The sequence below is a fragment of the Carettochelys insculpta genome, chromosome 8, assembly GCF_033958435.1.
Source record: "Carettochelys insculpta isolate YL-2023 chromosome 8, ASM3395843v1, whole genome shotgun sequence".
NCBI lineage: Eukaryota > Metazoa > Chordata > Testudines > Carettochelyidae > Carettochelys > Carettochelys insculpta.
The window spans coordinates 40,636,680-40,662,162 of NC_134144.1; the positions used below are offsets into that span (position 1 = coordinate 40,636,680).

The window sequence follows — 25,483 nt, forward strand, 5'->3', positions numbered from 1 at the left end:
TTGGTTATCTTTTCCCTTCTTTTTAAGACTGCTAGTGCCCCAGCAACTCCACTGATGAGCAAACCCAGGCCAACTTCTATCAATAGATCTGACATGATTGCCAAACAATACGACTCAAACACGTTGCCATCTGAAATGCCAAAGAAGCGAAGAGCACCCTTGCCTCCGATGCTTACATCTCAAAGTGTCCCACGGGATCTTGCGCATGCTCAAGTCAGACCTACATCATCCTGTGTAGTGAAATCTAGTAGCATTGATGAAAATGAAGAGGTGAGCTCTTGTTAAACTTTTTTTTCTTCACCACCCCAGTCACTGAAGTTTCACAGATTGAGCATAGCTGAGGTGGTGGTATTTCTGGTGGTGTTTAATAGGTACACCAAAAGCCAAAAAAAAAAAAAAAGTCCTATTTTTCTGAGCATATAGTAGTGAAACAAGAAACTTCTCACTGAGATAAGTGTTGCAATTAAAGGATGCTTTTTAAATTTCCTTGTGTTTCCAAAATATTGGCTATATTATACATAAAATATACCCATTCTGTATGAGTAAACTTGGCTGTATAGACACAGCCTATCTCAAAATAACAGCAGTTGTTTCAAAATAAATTTGGCAGTGTCCAAATGACGTGCACATTATTTCAAAATAAAGTTCAATTAGCGGGTGTGTTGTTATGATTCCGGTAAACCTTATGCCACGAGGCATAAAATTTATTTTGAACTTGATATTTCAAAATAGGTTCTTTATAGGACACCGAACGGTGTCATTTTGAAATAAGCCACGATGGGCTCCAATGGCTCCAATTTTGAAATAGCGTTATGGACCAAAAAATGCTCTTTTGAAATAGCAATGTGCTATTTTGATGCACATTTTGTGTGTGGATGAGATCTTCCAAAATAAGATTCTTTGAAATAGCTGTTTCAGAATATCTTATTTCAGAATAGTGCTGCCGTGTAGACACAGCCTAAGTTGAGAAGTCAAATTGTATGTTAGAAAGAAGAGGAGCAAACTATGTGCATCAGTTGGATAAAAGCTAGATAGCAATGATTCATATAATCACCATTACGGCTTTGATTTTTCCAAAGACCTACACATTTTTTAACTTTAAAGTCACTGTAACTACACAGATGCTTAAAGAAAACCACTGTTTTATAACAAGGATGTTTTCATTTTAAACTGAGTGCTAAACAGAGTTTCCCACTCTAAACTTGTTCCTTTGAGTTAATAGCTTACATACTGAACACATTATGGTTTACATTAATATGTCATTAACTACACAGGAGGGTTGGGGTTTCATGTCATTTCTAAATTGCCTCACTTAGCCCTTTGTAGTAAAATGCAATTCATTGTGGTGTTTGAAAATGTCCTCTAAACTGTCTTCCAATCTAAATTATTAGAAACAAGTGGGACTCATGGGATCTATATTTAACTTACTGGAAGCACAGGGATGTTAAACTGAAGCTTTATCTTAATAAAATTGTCTGCTTGTATAATAATGCATGTGAATGAAGTTATAAGGCTGTCTTACTGTATACTGAACTCATTCCAACACATTTTGGGGGGAAATTAATGTGCTGGGTAATATCTTGGTAAAGCACAGATTTTCAGTTATAAATTCCAATTAAAGATCAAGGCTGAAAATGCCAGTGTAAATCAAAACACTGAATATTTGTATTTTGCCCTCTGCTATGAATCTGGAGTAAAAGTCATTTTTTTTAAAACAAATTAGACTACAGGCTTGCCAGAAAGTTGAGATGAAAAATAGGCCTGAGAGATGAATTTGGTGCTAGTCCCAAAAATTTTCAGATGAGCCATTAATGATCCTGTACAGTACCCAATACTTTTCATTTCCAGCTAACATGGAAAAAACCACAAGAGAGCGCTGTTTAACAGACAAAATTTAGAACTTCTTATATTTGGCTAAGAAGCATGTAATTTGAAGAGAAGAAAAATATATTTCTTTACTAGTGCAAAATTTAAGTACTGTCTTGGTCTTGCCTCTTCATTCACTGTAACAGCAAAGGAAAAAGCTTTACTCTTCTCAGACTTTTTTAGGCATTATTGCACTGTCTAATCAAATGTTGCAAGCAGTGCTGGTTTACAAAAACAAAACAAAAAAACCCAAAACCTTAGCTTTTGGGGAGGAGTTGGTGGAGAAGAAATTCTGTGACACGCAAGAAAGTGGTTCCTTTAAAATCAGTACATCCTGGGGCACTGATGTCTATTACTTGAATGTAATTGTATTAGCACCTATGGAACATAAACTTAAGAGCTGGGCCCCACTGAATTAGTTATTTACAAACATACAGTAGGAGACAGTCCTCACCTCAGATTTTGCGGTTTGAGCAGAAAAGGCCGACGGAGGCTGACAGGAGAAACACAGGCACATGGAAGTAAAGTAACCCACAATGATGTACAGCTTTGGAATTTCCCAGTTTGCTTTGCTAGATTACGTGCATCAATGCTTGATTAATCCTAATGGGCCAATTTACTCACAAGGAAACTCTGGGTAATGTGGAATTCAGGGATCATCTCTGAGGGCTGTGCCCACTGCATAATCCATTGTGGGTGTTCATGTGCTCCAGGCACCTGGGACGTATGAGTGTTTTGTTGATCCATATATGTGCCCTTACTCTTTGTACTCTGTACCTGGGGTATAAGAGACTGAACAGATTGCTTTTCCACCTCCTTCTTACCATTGCGTAGCCTGTGGTGGAATAACTCCGGTGCCAGAACTGATCCTTTTGCCTCAATCTGTAAATATTTCAAAAAGTTTTTAAACTGTATATAGTGTTCCTACCGTTTTGCTCTCTACAGTGAGTTATTAGTTAAAAATATCCCCCTACCATTGCTGCTTCCCCCTCCTCCCCCCGCCCCCGGAGCCTCCCTCACCATTATAGGATTTAAATTTATGACCAGATTAACAGTTTTTAAGGTTTCATCTCCTGCCCCTGGCTCTTTCTTCAGCTATGATGTCCAACACTGCCTTTTATTGCCACAGAGAGGCTAATATTTATGTCAAGTGTTGTATTTGCCATACCTTTCTTAGCCAAACTTGACAGAGGCAAGAACTTCATCTTAGGAAATGCCACATGGGGTGTGTTAATGAGACCCCCAAAGAGACCTGGGACAGAGTACAGACAACATCTAGAGATGCTGAGATGTGTGTCTCTTGGCACAATGATTTTTCTTCTGGAGTGGGGTGAAGCAGAACCAAAGACCTTTTTACTCAGCTCTTTTCATAAGGAAGATGCTGTCTCCTACAGGTAGACTATATCCCTCTCTTTATCTGCATCCAAGGGCAAAGCCCAAGTCAGGCACATCTTTGTGCCCAGGCCCTGAGGATGCAGCTCCTCCCAAGTCTCCCGGCTACAATCAGACAGCTCATGTGGAGGAGTTAGTAGGACTTCCACGTGTAATAAAAGCACAGATGCTTAGAACTGTAATGGTCTTCGCTTAATTTGTGGACAGAAGAGGAGTCTGGGGCCCTGGAGCATGAGAGGCCCCACTACAATATTAAACTTGTTGTTTCTTGTCTTCGTCTTGATATTAATCAATTGCTCTCCACATCTGTCGTCTTTGTAACTGACATTTAGTTGGAGTATGCTATGTAAGACTAACCCATTCTGCCCTAAGGGCAACCTGAGAACTTTGTGCTGTTTCATGTGAATGTAAGTGGCAGTGTCCTAATGTGTCAGTAATTGCATCTTGTTAGGACGCCCTTTAATAGCAGCCAAAAATGTCACATGCAAACAGGGAGTCCTGTGCATACTGGAACAAACTATGCACTGTGGTTTTTCCCTCAAGATATTCATTCAGCCTCTTTGAAAACAGCATTTATCAAATAAATTTGCACTGTGACAAACCTTATTTGAAGTTAGCATTAAATCCTACTTTTGGAAGAAAATGTCAGCTTATTTTAAGACACAATTGTTGTTCAGTGATGGCTTAATAAATGAATGGTATCTTACTCCATGAGTATTGACAAGGTCAAGAATTCTGCTGTCAATGCATTTCTGAATTATGGAGGGATCCCAGGAAAAGACAGATTTGTGAGCCTGTTTATGCCAGTTCTGTTCCTTCATATTTTACTTTATAAAGTGGACTGCTCAATAGAAGCACAAACAAAAGTCCTTTGAAGATGACCCCCCAAGCTCCAATGTAGTCTACCACCATAAAATGAATGTTGTTGTTAGGTTTTATTATGCTGTCAAATAGACGAGTAACAGTGATCAAAATTGCTACTGGAATGGACATCTGTGACCAGGTATGAAACATACTACTTTATCACTTGGATCCTGAAAGTAATCATTCTGAGATGTGGAAATACAAGGCTACTTCAAAATGAAGGCTAGTAGCTGTTACAATGACAGGCAAAATTATAGCAACTATCTTTTTGAGATGCTGAACTAGTGACAAAACTGAAGTTTTTCTAATGGGTACTGGAATAGCAACATGCCGTATAAACGAGAAAGTTCCTCTCAGATGCTGTATACCTTTGTATATTTTGATGCTACCATATTAGTAGTAAAGAGTGGCAAAGAGAGCTAATGCCTATTTGTTAGAAAGTTTAATATATGGTGGTTATAGTTCCATGTTTGTATCTTATTACAACATATTTTGGAACATGATGTTCCAGGTTACTTCCTTTTGTAAAATTTGTGATAACTAATTTTGTTTCCCTCAGTGTTGTGATAGGTCTTTGAACCTCTAGCACTTTCCAAGACAGAATTCTCCTCGCTTCCCCCTCTGACATTTTTGGTTACTTCATCCCCACACCTCCCTGCAAATAGTTTAAAAGTATTGCTCAGATCAACTATCGAAACATAACCTGTTTGAAGTTTGGCTAATAGTGGGTGAGAATTGTGTACTTGATCTCAGATATATAAATTATAAATATCACTTTTGGAGCACAATATCCAGATTTTTCTTGCTGTTTCTTTGAATATTCTTGTTCTTACAATTTCCCTCACCCCCTCTCTTAGGGCCGGTCCAGAATAGGATTAATGAGAACAGGTTCTCTGCAGCTTAGTGGCACATCATCTATTAACTCCTCTTTGAGAAGAACTAAGCGAAAAGCACCATCCCCACCATCTAGAATACCAAAAGAACAAAGTGACAACACTAAAAGAACTGGTAATCTGTTTACTACTTAACTAGGTAGAAGTGGAAAGGTGGTGAGATGGTATGGAGGCCAGATATTAATGTTTAAGTAATGTCATTCTATTGGCTGAAGTTTAAGTAAAATTACACAGTAAACTCTTGGATATCCATGGGACCGGGAGGTTGCTGAATACTCAAATATTCCGGATAATAGAGAGTGCTCCCACTGAGTGGGAGAGCAGAGGAGCCTGCTGGCTGCGCTCACACAGCACGAAGGGACACAGGGCAGTGCTGAGCGGGTTTCCTTACCCCCACCTGAGGAGCAGGGCATTGCTTATGCTTGGCTCCCTGTACTTTGCTTCCTGTTCTGTGCCGAGATATTATGCAAGGATGTAGGACGACCATGGGATAAAGCATGGGCCTGCGCAGGAGGAAGCAGGTTTGCAGGCATCTCCCACCCCTAGGGCTCTGTGGAGCCCCACAGCAGGGGGCCAGGAGGGGCACCACAGGGCTAGCTATGGCTGGCTCAGAAGTGGGCCCCCTCAGCTGCCAGCTTTCCCCTTTAAGAGCAAGCAGCTTGCTGTGGAGCTTGCTGTAAGTAGGCCTGTGTGGAGTTCAGCCCAGCTGGAGCAGCTCTCGTCCACTGGAGATATGGATGGAGAGAGCAGAGGAGCCTGCTGCATGTAACTGCAGCCAGCAGGCTCCTTTGTTCTCTCTCTGTGCTCCCATCCAGTGTCCTCTGACCAGAGCTACTCAGCTCCAAGTTACGCTGGTTACTAGAGAGTGCCGGTTACTCAAATATCAGTTAAACAGGAGTTTACTCTTCATGTCAAACACCTTATAGTAAGAATATGTTTAGAGGCAAATTGATCTGGTTTATGTCTAATACTGTGTTATGTATCAAACTTCTATTTCAAGGTCCATAACATTATAGCAGTTGAAATGCACAGAAGGATAGGGTATGGAGTGTATGTGTTGTGATGTGTGGGGTAGGGGGACATTTTTGTTTTTGGCGCATGTACCATGAAATTGACAGTACTGTAGGTGTGGTTGCAACAAGCTTCAGTCCCCAGGATGAAAGTCCTTCATTTCTAAGAAACACCTATCTGTTAGGTCAAAAGTTGGAAATTTTGTTTTAGGTTTATATCCACGTAATATCCAAGAAATAAAGGATTGCATTGAAAAAGAAAGCTCTCTGTTAACATGTTCTTTCATATGTTTCGGAATCAGAGTCTGCAGAATCAACTGCTGCAGAAAGTACTGTAGAAGAAAGAGATGCAGAAGTACTGTTTCCAACAGGTAATTTTTCTCCGATATTAATAAAACATAGTCAAAAGCACAGCAATATAGGAGAAAAGTAAAAGGAGCATGCTGCAGATACTTCAGTCCAATATTATATTTGTCATTTAAATATCATTTATCATTTAAATTTGATGTCATTTAAATATCATTGATGTCATTTAAATTTGATGTCCCCTCACCTTTTTCTTTTTTCCTGCACCAATCTTGTAAGTAAATATATGGCCTTCTGTTATATCTTGCATCTGTTAGCGTGTGTGACATTTTTAACAGAAGTTATCTCGTGGGTGTTTCAGAATTTTTAGCCATTTACAAAATAGCTTTAAAAAAGGGCACAACACAGCCAAGTCATGCCCATATATCACTTTCCTCTTCCTCGCTCCCAAACACAATCAAGTAGTATTCTTGCTTATGTGACCATAACTACCATGTTACCTATGTTTGTATCTATGCAGTCTGGAAAATAGCTATCTCTAATGTTTCAATAGGGAGTTAGGTATTTTAAGGACACATACATAGAATGGCAACAGCAATATATGGGCCTCTGGTCTATGAGATTTCCTAATCTACAGACAACTAGAAGGCAGGAGGATGGGCTATACTCGTTAGGGAGTTCCATTTAGACTCAAAACTGTAAGTTTGCCATACCAGTTATACAGAGACCCACGTCTCAGGTCTCTGACATGGGGGAAACTCAGTTACCAGCCAAGAAGAGCCCATCATGTATTTGGTTACAGATAGTGTTGACAGTTATCTCTGTCACTAAATACTTACTAACTTGGATGAAATTTGTGATGTGAGTGGTTCCTTCAATGACTGAAAAAACTCATGAAATCTAGAGCTCTGTCCCTGTTTGTTTGTTTTGTGATTGAAGATCCCAACCTGAGCGCACATGGTTGCAGACATATACATGGGTCACATACCCTTATGTTGTTTCTAAATTATAAAGAGCAATAAGGAGAAAAATAAAATTTTAAAGAAAAACTTATTCAGGCTAATAACATGTTTTACAAATCATGGACTAGATTTTGAACTCACATCGTGTGAGCAAATAATTGCAGGTGAAGTTTAAGAAACTCGGACGTGTGAATGAATTATGTGTACATGAGGTATATTAGGTACTAAAAAGTCCTGGGGGCCTAGGTTGTACTGAAGAGATTTTTGGCATCTGAAAAATGGATGCAGAAAAGGAGCACTTATGGACATGCTGTAAACTTAGGTTGAGGATGTGTATTTAAACGAGTATAAACTACAGTTGTTATAACAGAAGTATAATTTTGTGCATTACTGGAGGCTCAACTTCACACATAATTCGTTAAATTTCCTTTAAAATAACTAACTTAATTTTGAAATTTGGCTGCATTTGTTTGCTGCTCTACTGGTTTTACTTTCTTTTAACTTGCAGAGCAAGCTAATAAATCTTATTATTCCTAAACTGCTTTTTAGGCAATAGAGTATATCTAACCAGAGCCACGGTGCCATCATGTGCCTTACATGAGTTTGATGCAGCTAGTCACAAAGCATTCTTCAGCAACTGACAAATGAAATTATCTTTTCTGGTAGCCTGATGTATCTGAAATGTAGGTTGTAGTATCTTTCTGTATTATATTTTGAATAGAAATTAACAGTTGACCAAGCTTATAACATATATGGTATTAAGTTTTCACTATCTCTAGAGCCATTATAAGGGGACAAAAATCAGTTATAGTTGTGCCGTGCCATACCATAAATGTTCTTTCCAGATAGTGTATAAATATTTACTTTTTCTCCCTGTTACATTTGTGTCCAGCAACAGATGAGACATTTCCATTCAAGGATGAAGTCAATGGCTTCTGACTTATCTTTTTTAGCTGTAATATGCTTCTAATGTTAAAGGTTTTGATCCATGTTTGATTTTTCCTCATTCCCCTCACTGTAGTTTCTGAAATCTACATAGGTGAATTAGATCTGTCACCTTTATGGAATAGTCTGTTTGTTCTTAGATTCTAGGAGGCTCTGCTTGTTGTAAATGTGCTTTTGTAAAATGTGACTATCTTTCCAGTTACAATGAAAAAACTTTTTTCAAATAAAAAAGTAAGGTCTTTCAGCGTGTTAGCCTAATCTCTTCTAGAAACTCATTCTGCAGCTGAGCCCTGTTGAACAAGAATGCTTTTGCTTTAGCTCTTACACATTCTTCCTGGGTTTTATTAGTGACACCGCCCAAGGGGGAATGCACCATTTTACACAGGCAATGGATGGTTGGGTCTTAACTACTGATGCCACATGGTCTTGAATTGGCAGTAGAAGTGATTGTGAGTATTAGAGGATGTAGAGCAAAGGGTTGATGTGTTCAAGATTGCCTGTCCCAATATAGGGCTACTGTATTCTGCAGAAGTTGGAGCCCTCTGCATTGTTTCCAACTTCAACCCCAGTTTTGGTCAGTTACTGTAATCCATGTGGGAGGTGATGGATGCATGAATTACTACGTTCAAACAGTATCCATGAGCATGGGACAAAATGCTATAGGAAAATGAAGGTGGAAGAAGGTATTTTTGTATTGTCACTTTTTCTAAAAATTCTAGAGCTATTTTAAGAGGGTTCCAAATCTTTGCATCGCTTTAGTTAAATGGAAGAACAAACACCTTTTATGGGAGTAAAAGTAGACTTCTAATGTAAGTGTTTCAGATTGGTTAGTAGTAACTTGTTTGCAGTTTGTGACATCACAAGTTCAATAGTGAGCATAGGCGCAGGTCCATTCTCAGTACTGAAGTATGGACTATGCGTGCTGTGTAGGAGGGTTATTCATTAGTGCTTCTCTGTTATGCCTTGTTCCCAAAGACTGGAAGGGTTGCTGTGGGTCTTGAGAGAAGTTGTGTGAAGGAGATTTTTTTTAATCAATACTTCCTTAGTGGATATCACTGTACTACATTCCATGGCCTGGGGTTCTACAGGACCCATAAGGGAACTCCAGCTTTTTGCTCTGGTGTGCAGGACCGGAATATATGAAATTCCCATCGTAGGTTCCATATGAAAATTACGTAGCACATTTGATTATTGCATGCATCAGTGATACTGTATTAGGGTAAATTTTAGGGAAGTTTTAAGAATTCCAGAAATTGAATAGTTCCTTCCATTTGGTGTAACATTTCTGAAACATATTTTGAGCGTCATCCTTTTTCCCGCTCTCCCTCCAATTAGGGTTTATGTTGAATGCTGAATTGTATCCATTAAAAACTATTTTCTGAGGTTTATTTTCTCAATAAAAAGGCCATCCTGGACAGAAAATGCTTTAAAGGATTATACCTACTAGAAAGATTTAAAGTGTGGCTTTTTTTCCATTGAAAAACTACAAAGATATCATCTTCTTCTCCATAATGGTTGTAGCTTCCATTCTGAATGTTTTTTAGTACCCTGCCGTACATAGTCTAATGAAACTGGTGTGGTTTATGAAAGAAGAGTTGAATTAATGCATATAGATAATTAATTGCATGTTTCCTACAATTTTAAGCATTTTTTAAAAAAAATTGCTACTTGTGAAATTTCATCTTATTGACTCAATGCACAGGAAAGTCTCCAAGGAACTGGGGATCCATGAGGTCAGTTGCCTAAGACTGAGACTAGAGTGAGTGACAGACCTATAATAGGTGGATGATGAGAGTTTGTAATTCTCTATCACTGATTCTTGTGAGCATAATCACTCTTAGAGATGTGAGGCTGCTATTATCCACTATTTAAATGCTACTCTTAAGCCACAGCTACATGCAAGCTGGCATTTTGAAGTCTGCCGCTTGTAAGTTGCTGTGGGGGAGAATTAGATTAATGAAGTGCTGCATATGCACCGCAGCACTTCATTAGTAATCTCCCGACACCCTACTTACCATGCTCCCTTCGAAGTTGGGAGCTAATATAGACACAGCCTTATTGATCCATTTAACAGCAATGTCTCCAAAGGAGTTATTTACCAACTAAAAACTCTTTAGGCACATTTTAATTCAACAGACTGCTAATACTTTAAACACCGTTCTTTTTGCTCTGGTGAATGATATATATACTTGCACAAATACATTTTTAAGCACCTTGTTGCTTTTCTGATAATCTTCAATTGGAGGGAGGGAGTGGAGTGTCTTTTTATGCCTAGTGCATACATGTGTATATGTATGCAGTTTGTGTGATGTGTATGGTTATGAGCTAGGAGTGTGATATTTTTCTCCACCCAGTCCATGTACACATACACATCACAAGAGTAACACAAGTATAAATTGTAATATACCATTGCTATCTTGCACTGTGCTGAGTATAAACTGGTTTGAAATTGAGCATGGCTCAGCTGTACTTCTCCGGCCCTTGCCACTGTGCCTGTACTGCTATTGATACTTGTACTAGCTCTCATCAAGCTTCTGCGAGTATGTATCCATGAGCAGAAGAATCACACCACTAGGTTATAGTGTAGAGATAGCATGTGTTACATAAACAGTTTGTTTTAAAAGGGTTGGCTTAAAGTTTTATACAAAATATCATCTTTCAATACCATAAATTAAAACTAGAAAACCAGACATTTGGAACAAAGTCAGAAAACATGAGCTGATCCTTCAGCCAGCAGGAATGTCTGGCTATAACTGTGAAAACATAACACAGCTCTCTACTCATTTTTTGCTATATACAGCTGTTGTGTGGCTACCAAGATGACTCACTGCTTCGATGAAATCAGCTCATGGATTCTTCCCCTGCCTCACAAAAAAAAAAAAAAGAAAAGAAAATTGAAGCTCAGTTGGAGCAAAAATGGGGGAGAAGAGTTCATGGTCATGAGTAGACCAAAGCAAGTTTGCTTTTACGGCGTGTTCTCCTTTTGGTTCAAAGTACACACCATGACCTGCGTCAGTTCAGCCTATAGTTCAGGAGTGTGCCTGAATTCCTTGCTGACACTAAGCTCTCACATAGCAGTATTGCGTATACCTTTCCTGGGGCTGTCCCAAAACTATGGAATAAGTTTCTGCTAGAAATGAGACTGATCACAAACCTCTCCACTTTTTTGTTTGATGTGCAAGGAGAACTTCCTTCGCCTTGTCTTCGCTAACATAATAATGTAGCCTTTTTTGAAGTCACCAGCTAAAGAGATTTCCCACCAAAATAAAAAGCTATGCTGCAGACGTCACTCTCTCTTTTGGGAGAGGAGAATCCACACATCACAGAAATTAAACAAGGTGATTACTGAGCTACTGGAAAGACATCTGGTGTTCTAAAAACCTATAGAATAGCAGAATATGCCTGTTTAACCTTCATGGATTTATTTTTAGGCCACAAGTTATATTAATGCATCAAGTGATTGAAGTTATAGTTCTAAACCTACTTTAAAATTTTGTGTTTCCACTTTTGAGTTTCTTCTTATGAGTTGTGACTTAAACTGCTGTTCTGGATTTGAGCTTTTTCCTCAGTCTTTGCGGAATTGTGTAATACTAACTAACATTCGGTCCACGCTGTATTACTGTTAGTCTGCTAGTTGGAAAAGGGCAATTTGATTTCTCCTTTATCTTTTAGAAAGACATGTGCCAGGATCCATGTCATTCACTTTTTCCACCACCAGTTACTTCCCCTTTAGCTCCCAGCTGCTATTTTGTAACCGTTCTTATAGGCTTTTTATTTAGTGAGAGTCTCTATTTGTGAATTACCAAAATAGCTTTACTGGAATGAATGTGTGCACACATGGGAGAGGCGGTAGGGGAGATGTAACAAAAATAGCTCTTCCAGAATATTTATTCCACTGTTTTCCTAAATTTCCAAGGCATAGCCTAATACCTTTTGAATAAGAATACCAGCAGCAACACAACCAGCCAGCTATTTGTAAGTTTATTATTGTGTTTAAAGCAATTGCCATCTGATTGTAGGAAGGTTTGTGGTAGGAACTCAGTGGGTCCCATGGGCATTTAGCACCTCTAGAGATTAGGTCTCTAAGCTTGAATTTAGGAGTAGAACTGGGCAAAAAAATTGGGCAAAACTTTATTCCTATGAAATATGCAGATTCAAGTCAACGGCATTGTCGTAATTTTTTTCAGCAAAAAGAAATGCTAGCAATGTAGGTTAGATTCACATGTTGGCAGTACTGGGTACTTCTCTTCCACCCAGCCACTTGCTGGTTAAGACACTCACTTTGGAGAAGGTAATTGAATTCAGCCTTAAGCATTTGAATATGCCTTGTATGATATTTTAGGGTAAAAAACGATAGATATTTTAGTTGAATTACATTTCATTTGAAATACTGTGACATTTTAAAATGCATTTAATCTATTTGTTGAAGTATATTTTTACATAAGCCTTATATGCTAGATATCAGAGTACTCTATTAGCTAATTTTTTATTTAAACCAAGGCATTCCAGTGAAGTTTTGATAACTGTTGAATAGGTTCCTTGATAATATATGGCAAATCACCCCCTGATCTCGGACTAGGATTGGATTTTGTACCTACTCTTAAACTGCTGGACATACTGCTTTTGATCTAAAAGGCCATATATTCTTTTTAAAATGAATTTGAGTGATTCATCAGAAAAATATAGAGATCGGATGACCATACAATTAATATTTTCTAGAACTATTTTTATTGCTAAAACGTGCAGATTTGTAAACAAGTAAGCCAATATTCATATTAAATTAAGCTTCTCTGTGACATTCACAGACTCCTATTAAATGGGTCATAGAAATTTGTAAGGACTACAATAAAAGCCATGTGATCTGGCACATTCTGTTAACTGGTACTCAGGGCTAGCCCACCTGCTGGGGGGCAGCTGCTGTAAGGGTGGTCCTCCCCGCTGGGTAACCAGTACTTAGCCCCCACAGCCCTTGGAAGCGGTGCCAGCCCCTCACCAGGGTCAGCTGAGCAGGACCAGTTTGACTGACTAACTGGAAAATGTGATTATCCAGCAACCCCTGTTCCCTAGGGATGCTGTATAATCTAGCTTCTACAATATATAGTAAATCTTGTAGCAATTAAAGTTTTCGAATTTTGAATCAGACTTGTTTCATCAGACTTCTTTAGAAATTTTTCTTCAGTTTATTATTTTAATTGTAAATGTTTGACTTGCTTTGACCATTTATGTTTACACTCTCTGGCTGATTGTTCTATGAATGCAGCTGGAATTTGCTCTGAATATAGACTGGAAGAGATCAATGAGAAGGAGGAGAAGAACATACAACACAAAGAAGAAAGTGAAAGTGCAGATAGTGCTCTTATGACACAAGAGGTTTCTTCCTCCTTCACTTCTGCTGATGTACCACTAGATACTGAAAAAAATGATTCCATTTCATCAAGTTCAATTCTTGGTGGCGATACTGTAGATAACTCTCAAAGTACCAAGGAAGAAAACCAAGAAAATATGAGCACAGATGGCAAGTAAGTGCTCCTCTAAGAAAAAAAAGAGAACAAATAAACCACGAATGCTGCTTTTTTTATTGTAGGTTTTTTTAAAAAGCATAAGAAAAATGAAATAGTCAACATCCAGAAAATTACATAGCTGCTTATTTTTTACATCAATGAAAGAATTAACTCTTTGAGCATGATTTTGTGGTATCCTGCACACCTCTTAAGTGGTTTCACTCTAAGTTGTGTGGTCATTGACTTGCAGAAATTGCTCAGGGGCTATACATTGAGGGAGGGAATTGAAAAAAAAATGCATCTACTGTTGCACTAAAGAGAAACCATATATGCATGGGCGGGAAGGTGTGGGTAAAGTATCATAGCTGCATTTCTCCATTTTTTTTTTAACCATCTCTGAATTTTTTCAGTTTGGCAGAAAGATTTGATTATTTTTCTCCATCTGTCTTTGGAGGACATTGCCAGTTCTTGTACATCTTTTATATGTGTTTTCTGAAATGAGTGAGATCAGCACACATAATGTGCTGTATTGTGTTTTGCAGAGGACCACACAATAAGGTAGACAATGAACAAATTACATTGGAAAATGGCAAGAAGTTAGGAAAATTGGATCCAGACAAAAATTATGGTAAGTGATTCTACTTTTTTATTATATGTAACCAAAGTTCAGGAGAAACTTGTTTCCAAGTTAACAGAACTTTCATACTCAAAGGTATCTCAAACCACTTGGACAGTATATCGACAGAACCCAGCACTTTTGTTGACTGACTTCTGCCTGTCCCCACAAGGGAGAATGCCTTCCTCAGCAGAAAGGCAGTGTGGATGTTCCTCGGGGGCGGGGGGAGCCCTCTGACAAATATGTCCTCTGTGGCATTGGCCAGCTGCCCCCAGGAGATGTAGTGTCCACACAATCTCAGCTCTATGCTCCGTGCCCCTGGCCAGGTGTAGGGAGCCCCAGAAATCTCATGATTAGAAGCTGAGAGCATGCAAATAGGAAAGCTACGAGCTGCTGTGCAACATGCCTTCACAGCCATTCCCTACACCTGATTCCACACTGATGGTCATAAGCCAGCTGCCCTGTGACCCCACCCCCAGGGAAATCCAGGGAGCCATGGGGTGGGGGTGCCAGATACCCTGTGGAGCACAAAATGCCAGGCCCCTTCTTGGAATGGGTCAGACATCAAGGACCTCCTCAGTCTCTGAGCTGAGGAGGACATTCTATTGGAGCCCTCCACAAAGAGGCTCAATGCCCTGGCATATGCCCAGTTGGTCACCAGCCTCACGGACAGAGCCACCCCAACCGCATCATGGAGCAGTGCAGGTGAAGATAAGAGTTGAGGTACACCTACACCCAGGACAGTCACCAGAAGTCAGAGGCAGGACCTGCAACTGCCACAACTTGCAGGAGCTCCACTGGTTCCTGAGGGGTGAAGACTGCTCTCCCCTGACCACTGCTGTGGACATGGCCAACAAGGCCCCTGCACCAGAGCCAGAGGAGGAGCGACAGCAGCCTGGTACCCAACCGGCCTGGACACGGGATCCAGGCCTAGCAAGGACATGTTGGTGATCACCCTGGACTTGTACCCCTCTACACAAGCCATGTCCAGGGCATCCCTGGACCTCTTTGAGGGACCCTCTGGTAAGTACCCCACACACTCCAGGGAATGTAGGGGAGTAGGCATAGACTGGGTGTGCAGCAAAGCTCAACAGGCTGGCTTGGGCAGGAACTCACTCTGTGGTCCCACCACATGCAACTATGTGCAGTGCAGTGTGTCCCACCTGGACCCAGCAGGCAGCCCCCAGGCATGGGCGCCAGCCTGCTGCCAACCTCACGGGAGGCCAGACAACCCCTAGGCCCTGGGGGAGGGGTGGCCCGCCAGGTTCTGCCATGGCCAGAAGCAGGTCATCTGCATGGGTGATGGCCCAACTCTGGACATACCACTGAGGAGTGCAGTTCTTGGCATGTGGGCATGCCTGCAGGCAGGTATCAACACCCACTCCCACAAACAGCACCATGGGGTGCACAGGTGTGAGAGGCCCACCCATCCCCATGAAGGAACCTCTCTGTGTGGCTGACACCATCCCCCTTGACCCCCTGTCCCATCGGGGGTGTAAAACAGTCAGCCCGGTCCCCAAGGTGGCAGGGCCCGCTGTGCAGAGCATGCCTGTGCTCCCAGGACATGCCCATCCCTTGGCCTGGGGGTTGGTGGCTGCTGCTCACGGCGAATGGGTGGCGGGGGGCAGTTCCTTAAGGGCTCTGCTGAAGGAATGACTCACCATCTCTCCTTCTTCTCATCCTTAGAGCTGCACCTTCCAAGGGCCAGGCCATCCACATCTCCCAACCAGGGCCAGTCAGCTCCATCCTGGAACTGAAGCAAGCCAGCCTAGAACCAGACCTAGAGTAAGCCAGCATCCCACCACCATGGGGGTGGACCTATGCATGGAGAGGCAGTTGCTTGCCTGATGAGGACCCCCTACATGACCACACTGCAGTCCTCTGGAGGCTCACTGACCTCCTGGAGTGGTGGCTGTGGGATGAACAGGAGTGGTGGGCATGGGAACGGGAGTGGCAAATGTGGGCGTGGGCCCGGGCCCAATTCATAGCCTGCTTCAATGCCGTTGCCACCATTTGGCAGGCCCTGTTGACCCAGACACCATGGCTGCTGCCCCTGTTCCCCCTGCTGCCCTCTGCTCATCCACCATCCCTGGCCCCAGGTATGCTGCAGCTGCTGGCCCCTGCTCTCCAGGCCCCCCAGCTCCCCCTGCCAAACCAGACCCTGCTGTAGCCCCCCTCCCACCTGTGTACCTCCCCATTACCTGCTTCAAGCCAGCCACAATGGGGGTCCCGAGACCAATGCTGCTTGGGGTCCCGATCCCTTGCTGGGTTGCAGCCCTCCACCGCCTCCCTGGACTGATGCCCCCCGCCCCCCCGCAAACCATCCCATGCTGTATATAGTTGTATCCTTACACAATGTAAATATTGTTTTCAACAATGTTTATTTTCCGTATGTTCACATTTTTTTAGTAAACAAGTTGATCACTACCCCTGTGTTCCTCTTTATTGGGGAAGGTTCTGGGAGAGGTGAGTAGGTGAAGAGAGGGGTCATGCAGGGGTCAACAGGGGTGACCTGGGGAGTTACTGGGGTCCTTGTGAAAAGCTCTTCCATAGAGCCTCCTGGATCTGCAGCCCATCCTTGTGGGCTTGGCAGACTGGAGCTGCGCCTGGCTGCTTGTAGCTGTGACTGGCATCTGCCTCCCCACCCCAGTAGGAAGGCCACCCCTCTCCCCTCCACAACGTTGTGCAGGGCAAAACATGTGGCCAGTACTCTGGGGACATGTGCTTCCCCATATCCAGACATGTGAGGAGGCACCTAAAACATGCCTCGAGGCAGCTGAAGGCACACTCAACCTGGTTCCATGCTTGGTTTATGTGGGTCTTAACAGGTCCTGGGTTGGGTCCATGTGGCCAGTGTAGGGGCTCATGAGCTAGGACATAAGGGGGTAGTCTGCATCCTCCATGATGCAGAGTGGTACCTGCACATCCCTAATTGCCAGGTCCCTGCAGGGGACATAGGTGCCCATCTCCATCCTCCGGCATGGCTGGAGTTGCAGAACACATGAGTGTTGTGTGCCCGGCCCAACCACCCAACATACGTGTTGAGGAACTGTCCTCAATGGTAGATTAGGGCCTGCAGCACAATGGAATGATATCCCTTGGAGTTGATGAACTGGGCTGCTCTGTGTTGTGGGGCATGGATGGGGATGTGGGTCCCATCAATTTGCCCCAAAACACTTGCCTAGGGCAGCAAAGACAGTCGTGACTGTGTCCAGGTCTGTGATTCAGATGACTCTCCAGAGCAGGATGGAGTTGATGGCCATCACGACCTGCAAGGGGAGGAGACCAAACACACACCTCAGTGACTGAGGAAGGCCCTGGGCTCTAGCGGGCTCCCTGTCCTCCTCCTGCCCATTCCCCCAGCTCTCTGGGCACCCTTCATTAGGTCTCTGCCCTGCCTGCAGGTCTGCGTGAGTTGGGATGGCATGGTCCCCTGGGGAAGGGATTCTCCCCGAACCTACCCCTTACATTCCCATCCCTGACCCCCAAGGGTTTCCGCCCCCCATGCCTTACCTCTATAAGGACAGCCCTGATGGTGGACTTCCCCACACTGAACAGGTTCCCAATGGAGTAGTAGCTGTTCAGGGTGGTAAGCTCCCACAGGGCGCGGGTTACCTGTTTATCCAGGGGAACAGTGGGCTGCATTTGGGTGTCCTGTATGCAGAGGGTGGGAGCAAGACAGGCGCAGAGCTTCAGGAAGGTGCCCTTTCTCATTCTGAAATTCTGTAGTCCCTGCTGGTTGTCCCAGTGCCTCATGATGAGGCACTGGTGCGGTACCTCCAGACCTGACTGATCACCCATTAGGATGGGTGTGGGTGAGGCCCTGGGGCACCAAGGGCATGCTCCTTGATACTGCATCAGGCCCATCCTCCCAGAGGAGGTGGAGAATGGCCATGATCAGGGTGAGCTGCAGCACAAGCAGCTGGGAGTGGGTCTAGTGCAAGCCTGGGGGCTGCTCTGGCACCATGGCTATCTGGAAAGAGCAAGCTCTGTCACGGACAGCTTGTGAGCCCTGCAGTAGCTATGTTGTCTCTCAGTGAGTTGGGCAAGCCTAAACGCGGGCAGGGAACATGGATAGGTTGGGGGTGGGGGGCTTTAAAGGCATGTCTGGTCAAGGCTTCCAGAAGGGATTGTCAGCCATGCGACCCTGTCTGCTAGGGTTCTGGAGCCTGTTCTGTTGACAAAGTGGCCGGGCAGTGTCCTTTGCTGTGTGGACACGATCTGTCAACAGAAACTTTATTGGAAGATCTCTTTCAACAGTGACTTCTGTGGACAGATAGCTGTAGTGTAGATGTAGCTGGACTGTAATTTACCTGCAGTGTGTCTCCAGATGTAGACTTCTCCTCACATTGCTTAATAGCACTCACCGACCAATTAAAATGCACTGGTAGTCTCTGAAGGAAGCTTTTTTTTTTAGAATAAATATACTGGCTAGATTGTATCTTCTGTGCCAAAATCTCAGAGTGGTAGAGTTAAAGCAGGTAAGTGCAGTGGAAGAATGTCACTAAAAGAGAAATTATTTTTTTTCTGAATTATGTTAACTTAGTAACAGGATTTTTTTTTTTAAATCAAATTGTATTGCAAGAGCAAAATATTCAAGGAGAAAATTCTCCTTTCTCCTCCCCTTATCAGCTACTTCTGGATTTTTTGGCCTGATTAAAAGTTTTATTTCAAGGTTAATAGTGTCGGATGAAATGATATACATCTCGTTTGAAATATACAATAATGAGAGCATCTCATTATGTTTAACTGAATTCTTCAGTTGGATTATTTTTAGTTGCAGAAGCTGCTATTGCTAGGATGTTTTAAATATAAATCTGAATTTGATCTTATTTTGTTTGAGGTGTTAATGCAAAGATTATCCTGTATTCATATAGTAAATTCTACTTTTAGACTGTTTATACTATACACATGCATGATGGATCATCCTTCATTTGTTAACAAAGTTGTTCATAGTGGCTTCATGTATGTACGCGCACACACACACTATGTACATACATAAGAACTGTTCATCTGGAACAATGTTGATTTATCAACGCATAGTGGCCTCTTCAGAGTCAGACTCCAGATGTAAGTTGCAGTAGATTAGATAAAATCAGAGGTTTTATGAACTTAAGTAATTGCCAGTTATGCATCTGAGATTGCTGAAGTACGTTTGGTTTCTCTGAAATGGTTAAAGATTTTCTCTCACTTCTGTGAATACAGAAGAGCTTTTGTCAGTCACGAATTCATTTTGTGAATCCGACAGACAACATTGGTGCACTTCTGCAAATATTCATTAACTATTTCCTTATGAGGAAGAGAACATGAAAAAGACCAAAATGATCAGTTTGCTGTTTGTTTTTATTTGAGTTGCAAGTTGTTTGTAAGTCATTTAATGAATCTGACTGTGGAACTAAGAAAAAAATCTATTCAATTGTAAACTTTTATTGTTCCCATTTTAATCTGTTGCTGCTTTAAAGTGTTATAAAACAACGAATAATATTCCAATAATGCTTTGTAACATGTTAATTTTTCAAATTATGACAAATCTGCATGGCAACAAAATCTATTTTTTAATTACAAACTGCATTATGACATTAGGGCCGTGTCTACACTAGCCCCAAACTTCGAAAGGGCCATGCAAATGGCCATTTCGAAGTTTACTAATGAAGCGTTGAAATGCATATTCAGCACTTCATTAGCATGCGGGCGGCCGGGGTGTTTCGAAATTGACGCGGCTCGTCCAGACGGGGCTCCATTTCGAAAGGACCCTCCCTACTTCGAAGTCCCCTTATTCCCATCTGCTCATGGGAATAAGGGGACTTCGAAGTAGTTGGGGTCCTTTCAAAAAGGAGCCCTGCCTGGATGAGCCGTGCGGCGGCGAGCCACGTCAATTTCGAAGCGCTGTGGCTGCCTGCATGCTAATGAAGCACTGAATATGCATTTCAACGTTTCATTAGTAAACTTCGAAATGGCCATTTGCATGGCCATTTCGAAGTTTGGGGCTAGTGTAGACGTAGCCTATGTGTTTGTGGAAATGTGGCTACGTCTACACTAGCCAAAAACTTCGAAATAGCCATGCAAATGGCCATTTCAAAGTTTACTAATGAAGTGCTGAAATACATATTCAGCACCTCATTAGAATGCGGGCGGCTGTGGCACTTCGAAATTGACGTGGCTTGTCCAGATGGGGCTCCTTTTCGAAAGGACCTTGGCTACTTCGAAGTCCCCTTATTCCTATGAGCAGGTATTCGAAGGGGATTTCGAAGTTGCCCGGGTCCTTTCGAAAAGGAGCCCCGTCTGGATGAGCTGCATCAATTTCAAAGTGCTGCAGCCGCCCGCATGCTAATGAGGCACTGAATATGTATTTCATTGCTTCATTAGTAAACTTCAAAATGGCCATTCAAATGGCCATTTCAAAGTTTTTGGCTAGTGTAGACACAGCCTAGGTGTTTGTAGGGGAAGCGAAGTCTGTTGCGAAATTCTATAAAGGGATAATTCTTTTCCCATGAACCTGTTTGTCATGATTTCGTCAACCAATTATTTTATACTTGTAGTGGAACAAGTAATGTTAAATAGTAGCACTCATTCAGATATATATCTGTTTATATTAACCCATACAACTTCATTTTTTCTATCTATAATTCAAGTATTTTAAGCTATATATTAATATAGTAAACCTGTGGGGGTGGGGTGGTTTGTGTTGGTTCTTGCTGGTACTGAGAACTGGCACCTCAGCAGCCACAATCATGGGATTAGCTGGGGGTGGGGAGCAGGGAGCCAGTTAAGTACTGGCTCGTTTTTTTACCAGAAAAACCTCCGCTCCAAACCTCTTTCCCCCCCGCCCCAAACACACATCAGGGAGACATTTATTTAAAATCATTTGATCTTAGAATAATTAATTTTACAGTAATAATTTTAAGTCAAAGCTTTAAATGCAATTCCTATCCTCAAAATATTAACCAGGCTACTTTATAATAAACTCTTGGGAAAACAGATTTGCAATACTTATATTGCTCAGGTATTTAACTGCATGCTAAAAACATCTGGCAAATCATCTCTTTATATGAAGAAATACAGTGAGTACACCATAAGCAGAGACAAGGGATCAGATGAGTTGCAGGATGTAATCCTGAATAGCCCTTAACAGTTTATAGATCATGAGCTATGCCTTGTATTTAATGGAATGAAATTCAGAGGTCCCCTCCCCCCACTTTCCACCCTAATATTTTAAATGGTCCCTAAACAGTCTTGGCCACCTAGTCTATCCATGACACCAATAGCCTCAGTGCAGAGTAGTCTTAAAACATTTTTCATTTAATTTTAAATTGGAAAAATTATCATTACTAATTAAGCTAAAATATATTTGTAGTATTCTTTCTGAGGAACGATTTGTAGTGGCAAAGGGAAGGGAGTATCTGTTTTTTCTTGATTTAAACAAGAAAGTCAAGCTGTTTGATATTCATATTAGTTCCAAAACCTTTTTTCTTTTAAAGATCATAGTGGCAAAAGAGTCCTTTCTGCAACTTCAGGAGACAAAGAAAATCAACCTAAGGTGGGAGAAATTAATACAGCAGATGACAGAGAAAAAAATAAGCTTGAAGCTGACAGCCCATCAACCTGCCAAGAGTATAAAAATGGCACCTCTACAAATCGGGATAACCCTCAAATGAATCTCCGGGTACATCATCAGAAACTGAATCAAACTAACCAGGAGATAGTTAAAACTCAGGATGTTGCAATTCAGACAGCTCCATCTGATGATAGTTTTGCCAGGACTACAGTAAATGAAATGGTTCTTCAGGATTGTGAGTCATCCACCTTCAAAGAAGTAGCCCACAAACAGCATTTGGATATGGATCATACACCTTTGCAGCTGTCTAACAAAGGACAAGAGTCTGTAGTAGTTTCAGCAGAATTCACCCATCAGAGACAACAAGCTGCCAATAGCAAAGCAATTCCCATGCACAATCAAAGTAATATATATGAGGCCAACAGTGGTCTTGCCTCATCAGAGAGAGCTCCAAAAATTCCAATTACTTTTCCCACTAAAGGTTACCCATTTTATAGACAAGAATATAAACCTAAACCCTCTAATGAAATTACGAGAGAATACATTCCCAAAATCGGAATGACTACTTATAAAATAGTACCTCCAAAATCCTTGGAAACATTGCAAGGCTGCCAGTCAGACACTATGTCAGATTTTCAGGATCAGAATGGAGTCACCTTGGAAATGTCCCCACAGTCTGAGAATTCAAAAGAATTCGGAATGCAAACCGAAATTCTTTGGGTTTCGCAAAATAAAAGTCCATCAGAGTCAGGTATAAGTGCCAAAGCAGGTTGCTATTTTAATGGTCAGCTGCCCAAAACTAATAGAACTGACAGTGTCTCTCCTGACTGTGGGCTTATCACTGAAAGTAAACTAATAGATACAGAAGCTCTGAAACCCAACATGGGCAATGGCATAACTCCATTGGTGGTCAATTCAGGTAACACCAATACTTCACCCGAGGCTCAAGAAAAATCAGGTGTTTACAGTCCCACAGTAAAACCTAGTTCTTTTTACTTACAGATGCAAAGAAGGGCTTCAGGTCATTACGTAACATCTGCAATTGCCAGAAGTGTCAGTGTTGCTACTAGCCCTACTCAAAGTGAGGTTACAAATGTAGAGAGAGAAAAAAAATTGACACCACCGGATCAGTCTTTTTTCCCTTTACCTAAAACAATTAACTTCCCTGCTCAAGTAGGTGAAAAGGTTGATAATGAGAGAAAAAATGACATCTCCACTTCGGTCAAAACTGCTAAACCTCCGAGTTTCCCCTCCTCTCAGCCTGCAACATTGAACTTAAGAACTCTTAGAACTTTTGCAGTTCCAAAACCATATTCCAGTTCTAGGCCATCTCCCTTTGCTCTTGCTGTCTCATCAGCAGTCAGAAGATCACAGTCATTCAATAAAGAATGTACAATCAGTAGCCAGTCATCCAGAGAGGAATCTCCTGTTGAAGTATTCTCAGGAACTGCCACAGGAGATGTAAAAATTGGTTCTTTACAGACCTTACCAGGAAGCTCGCAACACAGTATGTTGGATAAGGTAAGATTTTTACAAAATTTTAATATTTTGAACATTCATTGTTGTACATCTCACAGAGTGAGGTGCATTCTGTACCTTCCTTAAATAGTTAATAGATATTAGTAGACTTTGGATTAATAACATACCACTGTATGTTTTCATGCTATCTGTAACAGCATCATGTACAACATCTGAATGGAACATAAGCAAAATTAACGTCTTGCACTGGTCACATCTACAGTAGCAAGTTACTCTGAAATATTTTTCGAAGAAGGGGCTCTTTTGAAATATTCAGCAGAGCGTCTACACACAAAAAGTGTTTTTTCAAAACTAAATCAAAAAAATGTAGCACTTCTTTCGAAGGTGGTCTTCCACCCCCTTTCCCAGAAGAGCACCTTTGTTTGAAAGCTTATTTAGAAAGAAAATGCATGTACAAGTTCTGTGGGCCTTTTTTTTTTTTTTTTTTTTTCCTCCTGAAAGAGCAATACTCATGGCACCTGGTTTTTCGATCCCTGGCCTGTTCTTTCGAAAGAACTGTGTTCTGTGTGCATCTGTGGGTGCGCACACTCTTTTGAAAGAAGATCTTCTGAAAGATCTTCTTTTGAAAGGTTGCTGTAGTGTAGATGTAGCCCCCCGTCTATAGAGCATATTTATTTTAAATGAAAGATTTGTAAAGAATTGAAAATGCTGAGAAGTAATTATCTTGCTGTAATTAGCATCTCTTAAACTTAGAAAGAAAGAAAAATTAACTGGATCTGGTTTAATCTATACATAACTATTTTCATATTTACAACTCTTACTCTTTTAAAAAGCAAAAGTATCATGTAAAACTAGGTTTTACATAATTTTTGAGTGATGGCCCAGATTAATCTTGTTTGAGGGACATTGTAACAGGATGTGGGTAAGAAGCTGGTTATCCTCTGCTATGACTGTAGATGGAATCTCTCTAATCTGGAACTCACTTGGCCAGCAACATCCATAATCCAGAATGATTTTACAGAGTTGGATCACCACTTATCGTGGGTGTGGCTGTTTCCTGTGATCCCAAAAAGTTTGTTTACAGCCACCCATCCTGGCTCTCGGTGTTCTGTGCTATTATTTAGCTATAATTTACCCTGAAATGTCTTCTAATAACCCAGCTAGCAGTGGAAATGTTGATAAATGCAGATAGACAACATTGACCTCTTGTGGTCCAGCAAATTCTCTCATCTCAGGTCCCCAGGATGACGGATTAGAGAGGTTCAACCTGTTCTACAAATTAGCAGTATTTAACCTAACTGGCATCCAGGAGTTGAATTACAAAAGTAGAGTCAGTGCAGGGGTGAGTAAACTTTTTATATCAGGCCCAATTTTTCATCTCTGCAAGTAGCAGGACCCGCCAACCTGTCTAATATAATCAAAACTGATGGAAATTTCAGTTATGTTCATATGGAACAAAACCAAACCTTTTCTGCATGTGTAAGGAAATAAATCTGTCAGATGTAAAAACTTTACTGGCACATAAATGCGAATACACATACTAAAAAAGTTACGTATTTCAACATTTCTAATTAAATGGATATGCCTCAGACCCAGTTCTTATCATGCTGCACTTCTCTTATGAAATTTCTTTGCTTCCTTCCCCCCTGGAGGGGGATTGCACCCTACTTAAGCACCCCTGAGTTAGCAGAACTCTGCAAAAGTTTGTTCTATATAATGTCTGTTCACTTTTGAACACTACAGGGAGGTTGTGCAGATATTCAAAGTGGGATCATGCATGCTTCTGGACTGGTCTCCCCAAATGACTTGTTTCTGCATCTTGCACTGGAGTGCTTTTGAGTGGTAGGGAGGAAGTAGTGGTTCTCTCTCCCAAATCCATCTATTTATTGCCTCAAAATGAGCTGTCATTCAGAGTGCATTTTGCAGCTTATCATTCCATGTCTTTTTAGACACGTTTCAGTGACCAATTAAATATTTTCAATGTTGACACGTGAAGTATCATAATTGTCTTTTAATTCTTAAGATGAATGGGCAAGTTCATAAATTTGTTTTATTGTTTCATCTACACACTTTAAGCAGACATCTCTGTAACGG

The 25,483-nt window shown here is 41.5% G+C and overlaps 1 protein-coding gene across 3 annotated transcripts in view; it reads left to right on the forward strand.

The window, feature by feature from the left end:
• The window catches only part of COBLL1 (cordon-bleu WH2 repeat protein like 1), a 115,597-nt gene that overhangs the window by 82,833 nt on the left and 7,281 nt on the right, over positions 1–25,483 (forward strand). For all 3 annotated transcript variants that reach the window (XM_075001608.1, XM_075001609.1, XM_075001610.1), the window contains exons 7-12: positions 28–270; positions 4,980–5,130; positions 6,328–6,396; positions 13,499–13,757; positions 14,282–14,367; positions 21,834–23,431. In XM_075001608.1, the coding sequence (XP_074857709.1) occupies positions 28–270; positions 4,980–5,130; positions 6,328–6,396; positions 13,499–13,757; positions 14,282–14,367; positions 21,834–23,431 (2,406 nt within the window). The remainder of the gene's footprint in view (positions 1–27; positions 271–4,979; positions 5,131–6,327; positions 6,397–13,498; positions 13,758–14,281; positions 14,368–21,833; positions 23,432–25,483) is intronic.